The 13,648-nt window shown below is 39.8% G+C and overlaps 1 protein-coding gene and 1 long non-coding RNA gene across 2 annotated transcripts in view; one reads left to right on the top strand and one right to left on the bottom strand.

Annotated features, from left to right (window-relative positions):
• The window catches only part of LOC125456800 (uncharacterized), a 28,759-nt gene extending 22,784 nt beyond the window's left edge, over positions 1-5,975 (top strand). Inside the window, exons 2-3 of the long non-coding RNA XR_007248516.2 lie at positions 3,414-3,557; positions 4,588-5,975. This is a non-coding gene — a long non-coding RNA (uncharacterized LOC125456800). The remainder of the gene's footprint in view (positions 1-3,413; positions 3,558-4,587) is intronic.
• The window catches only part of LOC125456799 (uncharacterized), a 167,043-nt gene that overhangs the window by 115,333 nt on the left and 38,062 nt on the right, over positions 1-13,648 (bottom strand). Inside the window, exons 5-6 of the mRNA XM_048540206.2 lie at positions 9,936-10,001; positions 5,851-5,916 (exon numbers count right to left, since the gene is read on the bottom strand). Coding sequence (XP_048396163.1) covers positions 5,851-5,916; positions 9,936-10,001 — 132 coding nt within the window. The remainder of the gene's footprint in view (positions 1-5,850; positions 5,917-9,935; positions 10,002-13,648) is intronic.

Here is a 13,648-nt window from a genome sequence, read left to right as displayed (position 1 = left end):
GACACATTTTGCTCTTCCATAATAAAACTGTCTGCACTTACAGGACCCATATCCATTTATTTGCTTCCTGTTCATATATTCGTCTAGGTGCTTCTTGAATGCTGCTATTGCGTCTGCTTCCACTAGTTTTTCTGGCAGCGCATTCCAGGCACTCCCCACCTTTTGTATGAAAAATCTGCCCTGCACATCTCTCTGAAACTTCCCTCCCTTACACCTTGAATCTGTGTCCCCAGGTAATTGATCCCTCCATGCTGGTGGTGGGGGGAGGGGGTGCGGAAGTCCCTCATACTTTCCACTCTATCCATGCCATTCACAATCTTTTAAACTTCTTTTAGGTCACCCTTCAACTTCCTGTGTTCCAGTGAAAACAAACTCAGTTTATCCAAACTTTCTTCGTTGCTGAAATGGCCCATACCAGACAACATCCTAGTAAGCCTTTTCTGTACCCTCTCCAAAGCATCCACAACATTCTGGTAGTGTGATGACCAGAACTGCACATGGTATTCCAAGCATGGCCTAAAGAAACTTCTATAAAGCTGCAGCATAACTTGCCTATCCATATACTCAGTTCCCCTTCCAATGAAGGCAAGCATGCCATATGCCCTTTTTTACTACCTTATCTACCTGTGCTGCCACCTTCAGTGATCTGTGGATCTGCCCTCTGCATATCAATATTCTGAAGAGTTTTGCTATTCACTGTACAATTTCCACCACTACTTGACCTTCGAAAATGCATCACTTCACGTTGTCTGGATTGAACTCCATCGGCCATTTTCTGCCCATGCCTCCAACTGATCTATATCCTGCTGTATCCTCTGACAATCCTCCTCACTATCCACAATTCCTCCAATTTTTCTGTCATCTGCAAACTTCCTAATTAGACTAGCCATGTTTTTCTCCTAATCATTTATGTAGATCACGAATAGCAGCAGCCCCAGCATTGATCCCTGTGGAACACACTAGTCAAAGATCTCCATTCTGAAGAGCATCCTTCCACTACAACCCTTTATCTCCTATGACTAAGCCAGTTCTGTATCCATCTTGCCAGCTCACCCCAATACCATGTGACTTCACCTTTTGCACCAATCTGCCATGAGATACCTTGTTAAAGGCTTTATTGAAGTCCATGTAAATAACATGAACCGCTTTTCCCTCATCAATCAACTTCACCACCTCCACGATAAACTTGGTCAAGTTAGTCAGGCACAAACTCTCTCGCACAAAACCATGCTATTTCTAGTTAATAAACCCATTTGCTTCTAAATGCATGGTGATCCTATCCCTAAGAATCTTTTCCAATAATTTCTCTACCGCTAATGTGATGCTCAAAGGCCTGCAATTTCCTGGATTATCCCTGATTCCCTTCTTAAACAATGGGACAACATTGACTATTCTGCTGTGCTCTGGGACCTCACCTGTAGTCGAAGAGGATACAAAGACATCTGTAAATGCTTCTGCAATACGTTCACTTGTCTCCTTCAATATTCTGGGATAGATGCCGTCAAGATCTGGGTATTTATCTACCTTAATACTTTTTAAGATATAATGGGAGAATTAGCTGCAAAGTTGCATGTTCCAATGAGTAATTCCCCTGAACCTGGAATGCTTCACGAGTGAAAGGTTAAAAACCAGTCTTATTCCTGGGTATCTATTCAACTAAACCCCCAGACTGCCAACCTAGACATTTGCCCTCTCAAACACTCCATTCAACCCCAACTCTTTAGATTGACAGTGTTGATCATTCTATGTAATGTACATTTGAAAAGGAAAAATACCACTCTGACTTGAATGCATTCATTCCGATTCAAAAAAGTAGCACTTGGGAATGTCAACCAATCATTTTAAATGAGCAGATCGCACATTATCAGATGCCATAAGACTTTTGAGGCCGAAGATATATCAATCCTGCTATCACTATGTCATGGCCTCATTATCAGCCCTGTCAAATGCTGACAACCACTACTCACCCCCTTGCCCCAGATGTTGACATCATTGCCCACTCCACTCTATCTTCAACAATCTATCATTTATTTGGGCCTCAAACCACGTTGCACCTTGACACATTATCAACCTGGAACTTACACCTTTTCACAGGAACTGTCAAACTACTGTCAATGCTACCGAACATTTAAATCCTAGAATAGAGCTACTATTGGCATGAAGAGGAGGGTGTTGGTCTTCATTTTCCTGACTGTCCTGCTCTATGTGGAACCTGATCGTTTTAAAGTACGGTCTGCATTTCTGAAGGAGATGTTATTGAAAAGTCCAGCTAGAAGTGTGGAGTTCTGGCTTAACAGAAAAAGATGGGAGTGAAGTGGAAATTTGCCTTTGATTGTCACTCCTTGGAAAATTCTGCTCATAGTTTTTGCATTTCTCTTTTTTCATGTGATATTTGATGCTTATTTGACTGAAACCATAAGCAGTCCTTAAAACATAGCTGCACCCTGACTTTAGTGCATTCCTCAAGCAAGAGGCACATGGAAATGTCAACATTTATTTTAATTAGCTCATCTTGTGTTATCAAATTTCGTAAGCCTCTTGAGGCCCAATGTCCATCAGTTCTGCTGTCACTGTTCGGACCATATCATAAGCCCCATCAGTTTATTGAAGCACAACTAATGAATCTTTTTATGTGAGAATGGACAAATGCCATATGTTACTTTTGTAATAATGGTATCAAGCATAAGCGATAACAAATGATGTGTGACACCTCATAGCTTCAGATATTTATAAATGAAAAAGTAAGCAATTTCTCAAGAACACGGTGCATCTTTAACACATTGTCACCAGAATGCTGTGTTCCATATTTTCAATGAAATTGAAACATTATCTTTCCAATTTTTCAGGCTAATTTTACTGGTGAATAGTATCCCTTGGCAACTGTATATTTCGGAGAATTGCAGGCTTACATCAAACTGTTCATTCATTAAATTAGCCTTGAGTTTTTAAGGTCTTCCATGTACATTCTTTTGAGTTGACTGTGACCATGGGATGCTTTGGCACAGTTCCAATGGCTGGCTAGGAGTCTGCTGAAGCCAATCTGTGACTAGAAAGTTCTGCAGATATGCTAGGATATCACAGATGATTGAATTTATTAAGATGCTGGTTTGGAATTTCTTATCAGAGATAATGTGAACTGCAGATGCTGGAGAATCCAAGATAACAAAGCGTTTAGCTGGATGAACACAGCAGGCCAAGCAACATCTTAGGAGTGCAAAAGCTGACGTTTCGGGCCGAAGGGTCTAGGACCGAAACGTCAGTTTTTGTGCTCCTAAAGTGCTGCTTGGCCTGCTGTGTTCATCCAGCTCCACATTTTGTTGTCTTGGAATTTTGTATCTTGTCTTTTACATCTGCCTCTGATGTTTGCTTGCCTGTGAAGAAGGCCAAACAGGTTTGTTTTTATTTATTTACAGCATGTACTATGGTCCTGGGTGAGTTTCTTCCAGGTCTCAAAGTTGATCTCAAAACTCCTGAGTGAAGTCTTCAGAATATTCTTGGAACGCTGACCATCATGAGTGTGTACTCCAGACTCAACTCTCTGTGAAAGATTTGTTTTGGTAAGTAAATGTTAGGCAATCTGATTTCATGATTAGCTCAATTCAGTTGTGACAATCTCAATATGGTCTGGATGCTTGGCATGCCACCTTGAATGAGCTTGAGTTGATCTGGTCATTTGTGATGCCATGTTACCTCTAGAAACTGCTAAAAGAAACTCAAATGTATGAGGTTGAGCTTCTTAGCACAATGCTGGTGCACGCTTCAAATATCAGATGTGTACAGCAGTGTGGTCAGCATTTGTTCTTTAGCCTTTCAGCTTGGTGTAGGATTTGAGTGTTGGCATTCTCTGCCCATCCCTAATTAACCTTGAACTGAGCAGCTTGATTAAACTATTTCAAAGGACTGTTCAGAGTAAACCACATGGCTATATATGCCCCAAAAAAGAAATTATTTGTATTTGGCGGAGATCTGGACCCAGATTCAGAATAGATTCTTGGAACATTTTAAAAGGATCTGTCTGTTAACATGTTGAGATAGAGAAAATTGATTTTTTCTTTCAGAATGTTGTTCATTGTTTTAGAATATTGTGGAGTGTCTCAGTTACTGTGGTGGAATTTGTCGCAGCTGTTGAAAAGTTAGCAGTGTTTTCAGAGTAGGTTGTTGGACCTCATTGAGATGAAAGCTTTTAATAAAGATTTATTTTCAGTTTTGTAGATAAAACTCATCAACATGGAAGGAAAAGAACTTAAAGGAAGAGCTATAAAATTGTAATAACATTTAGCTAACACAGCATAACAGAATTTGTATTCTTCTGAATGCCTCTTCACTTATTTCCTTTTTACTCTTCTATTTGTAGAATTGCCATTTTCACAATAATAGAATTATATTGATAATTCAGTTATGCACTTCAAGTTGTAAAGACAACAAGCTGATTTAGTTTTTGTCCATCCATTGAGAAGGTGACCAAGTAGGTGCCTATGTCCAATGCTGCAAAATCAGTGGCACCCTGCCCACACTCAATCATTTCTGAGCTTCCTGATGGGATGAAATGCCTACCTGACAGCTAACTTCCTGCTCCCTTTGTTTCAGGCCTTTAACTATGAACAACTGCCCTGCAAGAGCTGCTGGTCAATTAGAGGACCCGGTACTGCTACCAGGAGTGTTGAATGCTGCTGGTGCTACAGAAGGCCTGGAATGACATCATCGACGGAGGCCCATTATGAAGAGAAATACATTGGACTGACTGAGGCTAGTCAGAGCTCTCGCCACATTGTGTACCCCCACAACTTCACTGCTAACCTTTTAATTAGCAATTTAGGCACCTTGACAAGCCTCTGAGTCGGAAGACATTCTTGACTTTCTTTGCCTCTAAGTTAATTGTTGAACTGGGGAGCGGGGGCAAAAGAGAAAAAATGGACAGGTGTATATCGTTGGGAAGGTTGCAGGTTCTCTCTACAAGGTGTCTTCCTAGCCAACTGTATAACATCACCAACCTCCGCCTTCTGGCTGCTCCTATGGCACACAGGGGTTGGAGAATTAAACTCAACCTGTGGGATGATACAGACCAGGAAGAGGCTATCCAAATAATATGTTTTGAGGCATATTCCAGTTACCACTCCTCTGCTGTTTTTGTGTAGCCTCACACATACTTTCCTTTCAAGTATTTCCCATGTCTTTTTGAAAATTATTACCAAATTTGCATCCAATGTAATCTCAAACAATATATTCCACACTATACAAAGTCACTGTAGAAGATCTTTTTTCTTTCTTATTTTGTTCATGGTTCTTTTGCAAATTACTTTACTTCTGTGTTCTCTGGTTGCCCATCCTTTCCAACCAAGAAATCCTCTTCAGCAGAGAGGATACCCAGTACTCTTAAGACCCCTCAACTCATTCTGTCATCTATAATGTGTTACCAGGTGTCACATTAATGTCCCCTTTAAAATCAACCCTTTTAGTTTATATTGCCTCTCATTATTCTTATATAATATTGATCATTTCAGACTTCTCTGCCTCAAACATCAACCACTGTGTTTCTCCACATTTTACCGATCTATCTAAATCTTCCCAGAGTCTCTTATTATATACGTCACTGGTTTTTCAGTTTCAAGTTTGTACTATTTGCAAACTTCAAAATTATAGTATGAGTACGGATGTATGGCTGATTATTACACGTCAGAAGTTGTGATGGCTTGCATTTTGAGCCTTAAGAAAACTACTGTGTTTCCAGTCTGCAAAATCATTTACTACTACTAAACACTTTCTGTCAGCTAACTCATGAAATATCCTACCAGCCACTGGTCCTTTAATAGCGTGGGTTTGTAATTTGCTTGTAAGTTACTGGCTACTTACTGGTGTTTGTTATGTTGTCCACGTTTTCATACACGGACACACTTGCTTCTGAATTTTGATCAAATTCTGTCAAGAAACAAAACACTATGTTAGTGAGTATACAGAATACGTTGATATTAAACTGTAGTGCTACCTGACTTGAACATTTGACGTGTTGGGAGTGTACTACTTCCACTATATGACCTGTAAAAAAAATTAGTTCCATAAATTTTATTTTACTATTTTCAGTTTGTTTAGGTATGAATGTTTGAGAATCCTTATTTCAGTGCAGTAAGCAAGGAGAAAGCTTACACTGTTTGTATTAGTGTGAGGTGATCTAAGAACTGACAGTAGCTATTAGCACAAGAAGAATACTTTGTGAACTCCGGGCTTGAAGGACTGGTCAGAGCCACTCAAAGGCATAAAATTCTGCTTCCTTTGCCAGTTTCAGCAGTTCATGTATTCATGATTTTTATGCTCAGTACAAGATGTTCTCTTTGACAGGATCAAAGGAACATTACATTGCTGCTGATGATAAAACCAGGTTCAGCATTCAAACTGTAGCCAGAGAATGTCAAACTCACTAAGCATCAGCCAATGTTATATTTCACTTTAAAAGAGTTGAAATGACCATGTTGAAAATGTAGAAGTCACCCAGAGATCTAAACCTGGAACAGGAGTATACCACTGAGCCCCTCAAACCTAATCTGCCATTCAGTTGTTGATCTGATTCGTCCACATTCCAGAACATTCTAAAATAAATGATTCTTTCTTGAATATCTTCAGTAATTTCGCCTCCATGACCCTCTGAGATTTAGAATTCCACAGGTTCACTACACTTTACATGAAGACCCTTTTTCGCACCTCAAACCAGACTAGTTTATTCTGAGTTCTGAAGCTGTGACCCCAAGTTCTATACACCTCAATGAGGGAAAATATTTTCTATGGATTGAATCTGTCCAATCGTGTTAGAATTTAATACAATTCAATCAAGTCCCTTCTTATCCTTCTAAACTCTAGAGAATAGAAAACCTGTCAAACCAATCTCTCTTTACAGGACAGCCTTGCCATCCTCAGAATAAGCGAGAGAAACTCCACTGCACTCCCTTTGTGGCATGGATATCCTTTCTTAGGTAGGGAGAGCAAAACTGCCTGTAATACACCAGGTGTTGTCTAACTTATGCCCAGTATAACTGCTAATAAAAGGAAAATGCTGTGGTGCTGGAAATCTAAACAAATTCAGCAAATGCTGGCAAATGCAACAGTTCTAAAGAAGAGTTATACTGGATTCAAATTGTTAACTCTCTGTTTTTCTATTTCCATTGATGTTACCAGACCTGCTGAACCTCTCCAGCATTTTCTGTGTTCAAGTTTAACCACCGTTAGACATTGTTACTTCTGAACTCGGATTCTCTTGCAGTTCAGGACCAATATCCTCTTTGCCTTCCGAATTGCTTGCTGCACCAGCCTGTCTACTTTCATTGACTGGGGTACAAGAGCACCCAAATCCATTTGTACATTTACATTTTCCAATAGATAAACATTTAAGTAAAACCCTTGTCATTTTCATACCAAACTGTATGACTTCACATTTCGCCACTTGCATTGTTATACATTTAACCACTCAACAATTTGTCTAAAACACATTGAAGCTTCCTTGTATTTTCCTCATTACTTAAAATCCCATCCAGTTTTGTTATACATTTAACCACTCAACAATTTGTCTAAAACACATTGAAGCTTCCTTGTATTTTCCTCATTACTTAAAATCCCATCCAGTTTTGTATTCAGAAAACTTGGAAATATATTGTCTGTTTCTCTCATCAGGTAATTTACATATTTTGAATATCAGGGACCAGAGCTCTGAGCCTTGCGGTACCCCACTAGTCACTGCCTGCCACCTGGGAAAAGACCCATTTATACCCATTTTTTAATTCCAGTGTATCAACCAATTAAACATCCATGCCAATATATTACCCCTAACTGATGTTCTTTAACTCTTCCCACTAGCTTCTCATGAGGGCTCTTGTCAAAAAATTCCAAAAATCCAAATGAACCACATCCATTAATTCTCTGTTATCTTATGTATTGTTTACATCCTCAAAAAAACTCCAATGAATTTGTGAAATATAATTTGTCTTTCATAAACACATGCTGGCTTTGTCTAATCCCCTCAATTTTTCCCAAATGTTCAGTTATCGTGTCTTTTGTAATTGTCTGCAGAATTTTCCCATTATTGGTGTCAGGCTAACTGCTCTGTAAATTTCTCCTTTTTTCTCTCGCTCTCTCTTTTCCTTTTAAGGGAATCATGCCCTTGTGATTTCTCGGCCTTTAACCCCATTAAATTCCCTCATTCAATTATCTTATTAAAACTAACTTCCTTGAATTCTTCCCCCGAACTAGATGCCTGATTTTCTCGCATTTCTGGGAGGTTATTTTGCCGCTTTTTTTGATGGCAGGACCAAAGTACTGTTTTCAATTCTTCTGCCCTACGTTTGTTCCTTTCATAGTTTCCTCAGTTTTTTTAGTGAAATGGATCTGCATTTGTCTTTACTAAACTTTTTTTTCTTTACATATTTATAGAAACCTTTAAGGCCAGTATTTATCTAGCTCTATTGTGCTCATACCATTTTTAATTAGCAGAACCACTTCCCCACCCCTAACATTTTATCCTTCCTCAATGGCATACACCCTTCGATATTCAGCATTGAATCTATGTCATCCTGTAGCCTGCAGAAATGTCCCTGTGTTGGTGATCAGACAGTACCTATGTTTTTCTCTTTGTGTTATCTGTTTTATTTCAAATGCTACATACTAAAAGTCTGCTTTATCTTGCAATGGAAGCCAGGTGCTGGAATTTTTGGAGGGACGTGGATTTTGACGGAATTTGGCTCCATCCATTTTTGTACGTGGCAATGGGTGGAGAAGAATAGGAGGCACCGGTGCTGTAGGGAGAGATTAAGATGACAACATGGAAGAGGAAGAGAGAGGGGGAGGGAAAAGTTGGAGTAAAGAGAAGGGGGAACTGAGCGCACTTCTTTCTTCTGCCTGTGTAATAACTTTGCATTTGGAACATTTCTTGAGACTTGATTGAATTCTTTTGAGGTAACATTGAAGTTCGCATTGTTACAACATTCATATTGTATGTAAACTTGCAGAAGGTATCTTACCAAGTTCCAAACACTTTATGAAATCTTTGTAACTAAGGACTAATGGCAGTTTCTCTGCAAAATTGGCTGAGTGCCACAAAGCAAAGGATGAATGTTCGTGATAGACATAATTTTTTTAGACTGGGAGATATTTGTCATGTTAGTTCCCAGCAGGTGAAATGTGGAATATTACTCTCGAAGGAAAAAAAAGAGGTCCTGATAGAAAACCATTTCTAGATCTTGTCATGGTCTTACAGGATGCAATTTCCTAACTGGCTAACTCCATGTCTCACTGTCTACTGGATGAACATGGGGAGGTTCCTCAGACTAAAGGCCAAATGAGAGAGCTTAGATAAACGTTGGCTCCACTAGAATAGATGGGATTTTGATGTAGATACTTGCATCTGTATTAAAAGAAAACCAGAGCTGCAAAGTTGCAAAGGTGGGTGCAATCCCCACTCCATGAGATGGCTTACAACTGTGTTGCACTATTGCCTGCAACTCTTGTGGGTGTTAAGTATATGAGGCTTTGTGGGCCCCTTTGGATACCCTTTGGCACTTAAGCATTCATATTGGCTATCTACTGCTCAATGGGGGGGTTAGCCCTTGTCATTTTTTGCCCACCTCTTGCAAGATTGGCCAGTAGAAGCAACTTGTCAATTGTCTGTTCCAATTTAATGTTCTTCAGGTCCTGCAAAGAAAGTTACTTCCACAGAACGGGTAATTAAGATTCCACTCATTTGTCTTTTGCCTCATCAGCTGGATCCACATTTGCTGGAATTGTGAAATAGCAAGATTGAGCTAGATTATTAGTTACCGATGCACTAGGAACTGAATCATTCATCAGTAAGCAATGACCCGTATGATTTACATGCAATATTAACTAAAATACTCATCTTGTTGAATGAAAACATTATCAACGCCTAACTGTATCTAGTTGTAAGTTATAATACGTACCCTCGTTTGGTACATTATCAACATTTTGGTAAAATGGCATGTTCTTCTGTGGTTTTTGGTCAAGTGCTGGAGAGAAAATAAGATTAATATATTTATGATAATAGCCCATTGTACATGATCTGTCCCATCATCAATCAGTGAAGCATTTTAATAATGGTGAGACTACTGTGAGAAATTGCAAACAATTATGTACCAAAGTTCCACTTCTTAACAATAATCAATCTCAACAATTCTCACTGAATTAGGAGTATCAACAGATATCTGTCTCACTCCTTTAATATAATCTTGAACTGCTTGAAGTTGATGCAAATTCCATGTAATTTACTTAATTTACATTATGGGTTGGGATGAATTCCAGAGCGCTATTGGTAACAGATGAGCAAGTGTACACTTGCACAATCACAGACATTTATAATTCACAAATCATATCACTTCTGATCATGGAGCTTGCTTAGAGTCTAAAGAAGCCTTGGTAATTAATTGTGCTGAAGCAATTTGTGGAAATTGCACAGCTGCACCACATCAGTCAACCACTTATTTATCATTGCAACATATTTCTACTTTATTTTCAGTACAATCTTTTCCAGAGTAATGAGTAATTGTATCAAAGGCCTCATAGAAAGCCAAATTTAGGACGTCCACTGCATTTGTTAGATCTTCAAAGAAAGGCATTAAATTAGATTGATAAACCTGGTGCCCCCCAGGTAGAATGTGTAGGAGATGCACTTTAGATCACTTGAATAAGAAGCCACCTAACGAGCTTCTGTAAAGGGAGGCTAAATCCATCTAAGGCACAATAATTTTTGAGGAACATAAATGGTTAGTCGATGATGCCATCCTAGTTGTGGTGCTTCCATAGTCTTACCAGACCATAGGGCTACTCTTGCATTAGAGAGAGATGACTGGTGGTAATTTAACCTGAAGGCCACCATGCTTTAGGCAAGGAGAGAGGTTTATAAGGAGACTCCTTCATGATATCCTTAGTTATAGATAAGAATTTAACCCATTCTGTTGATATCACACTGCTTTGCAAACCAACTGTTCAGCCAACCAAGCTAACCTGACTTGGGCATACAAAAAGTTTATCACAAGACCCCTACACAGATTACTCAACAAAGCAAAGTCTGAACACCTCCACTTGGTTCGCAATAAACAACTGCACCTCCCGAACCATTTTAACTCCCCCTCCCATTCCTTAGACAACATGTCCATCATGAGCCTCCTGCAGTGCCACAATGATGCCACCCGAAAGTTGCAGGAACAGCAACTCATATTCCGCTTGGGAACCCTGCAGCCCAATGGTATCAATGTGCACTTCACAAGCTTCAAAATCTCCCCTTCCCCCAGCCCAGCCCAGCCCAGCTCATCCCCTCCCCCTACCACATCCCAAAACCAGCCCAGCTTGTCCCTGCCTCCCTAACCTGCTCTTCCTCTCACCTATCCGTTCCTCCCACCTCAAGCCGCACCTCCATTTCCTACTTACTAACCTCATCCTGCCTCCTTGACCTTTCTGTCCTCCCTGGACTGACCTATCCCCTCCCTACCTCCCCACCTATGCTCTCCTCTCCACCTATCTTCTTTTCTGTCCATCTTCGGTCCACCTCCCCCTCTCTCCCTATTTATTTCAGAACCCTCCCCCCATCCCCCTCTCTGATGAAGGGCCCAGGCCCAAAACATCAGCTTTTGTGCTCCTGAGATGCTGCTTGGCCAGCTGTGTTCATCCAGCTTCACACTTTGTTATCTTGGATTCTCTAGCATCTGCAGTTCCCATTATCTCTTATAGTGTTGCTGCCTAGTTCTGACTATGGATCATGAGTTAATTATATTGCTTTCAGAAGGACGTTGCGGTGAATGGTTGTTGATGTACTTAGAGCCTGGTTACTGTTGTATGCATACCTTGCCTTGGAGAGTTCACCTTTAAGACTGCTTTGTGTTCTGTGCAACTTAGCTTGGCAGTCAATCTACTTTCAATCTGCAAGTCGCACACAGCATAGAAATCAGTTTGTTTGCTGGAATGTCTGCTTCATAACTTTTAATATATTTCACTGTTTTAAATAAACACATCTGAGGACTAAATCAATCCCTGATGTGTGTTTCATGATTAGACTATGATTTTTAACATGACCAGGTGAACAGTTGTGGAAGGCATCATGCTTGAACAATGAGCCGCAAATTCATCAGGTTAAACATGGTTGAAAGTCATATATTATGCATACGTGTGTGAAATAACCTTCAATATCTTTTCTTCATTACAGCATCAAAACAAGTAACTGCTATTGAGGGAGTGCAGTGTTGGTTCATCAGACTGATTCCCGGAATGCCAGGACTGACATATCAGGAAAGACTGGATCGACTGGACTTGCACTCACTGGAGTTCAGAATAAGGGAGAGATTTTATAGAAATATATAAAATTCTGATGGAATTGGACAGGCTAGATGCAGGAAAAATGTTCCTGATGTTGGGGAAATCCAAAACTTGAGGTCACAGTTTAAGAATAAGGGTTAAGACATTCAGGATTGAGATGAGGATGAATTTCTTCATTCAGAGTTGTGAACCTGTGGAATTCTCTCCCACAGGAAGCTGTTGAGGCCAGTTCATTAGATATATTCAAGAGGGAGCTGGATGTGACCTTTGCAGCTAAAGGGATTAAGGGGTATGGGGAAAGGACAGGAATAGTGTACTGAACTTGCATAATCAGCCATGAACATATTGTGTGGTGGTGTAGACTTGAAGGGCCAAATGGCCTACTCCAACACCTTTTTTTAATGTTTCTATGGAGAAGCTTGTTTAACTAGTTTTGAGAATAACAATTGATCAAATTGTATGCCAGTTTGATGTAAAGCAAGGTAATTGTGGTCAATGACATATATTACCAAAATTTCTATGAAATACCCTAATTGGGACACAACAGACATCCTAAAAGAATTCAAAATGTTTAAACAGCATTCAGAGCTATGATTTCTAGATTTAGGTGTGCCTGATACTGAGAAACAAGCCATTAAAATTTGCATACCAATTGAGAATGAATTCACAAATGGAAAACATCAGGGCAGACAACTTAAGTGGTAAAAGATGCCTAAAATATATCGAGTTAGTAGGGAATGCCAATGCTGCAGAATCTGAGTTAAGGTGTAGAGCTGGATGAACGGAGCAGGAAAGCTAACGTTTTGGGTGTGGATCCTTTCTCACTTCTGAAGAAGGGATCAGACTCGAAATGTCAGCTTTCCTGCTCCTCTGATGCTGCTTGGCCTGTTGTGTTCATCCTGCTCTCCATCTTGTTATCCTAAAAGATACGGCCCTGATTTAGAAAGCCAATTCAGTATCAGATTAAATTTCGATACACATTGATAGAATACATATCATTTAGATGGAAACTTATGAGACAAATGAGCGTAGATCTCATAGAAGCTTATAAAATCCTAACAGGACTGGACAGGGTAGATGCAAGGAGGATATTACTGATGGTGGATGTATCTATAACCAGGGGTCACAGTGTGAGGATTCGGAGTAAACAATTTGTGATGGAGATAAGGAGACATTTTGTCACCCAAAGAGTGGTGAGCCTGTGGAATTCATTACCACAGGAAATAGTTGATGACAACACATTGAATGTATTCAAGAGGTGACTAGATATAGCATTTCAGGAAAATGGGATGAAAGGTTATAGAGAAAAAGCAGGATAAGGCTATTGAGTTGGACGATCAGCCATTTT

The sequence above is a fragment of the Stegostoma tigrinum genome, chromosome 12 (assembly GCF_030684315.1).
Source record: "Stegostoma tigrinum isolate sSteTig4 chromosome 12, sSteTig4.hap1, whole genome shotgun sequence".
NCBI lineage: Eukaryota > Metazoa > Chordata > Chondrichthyes > Orectolobiformes > Stegostomatidae > Stegostoma > Stegostoma tigrinum.
Note: the sequence above shows the minus strand (reverse complement) of the source record. Positions and strands in the feature narration are given on the sequence as shown.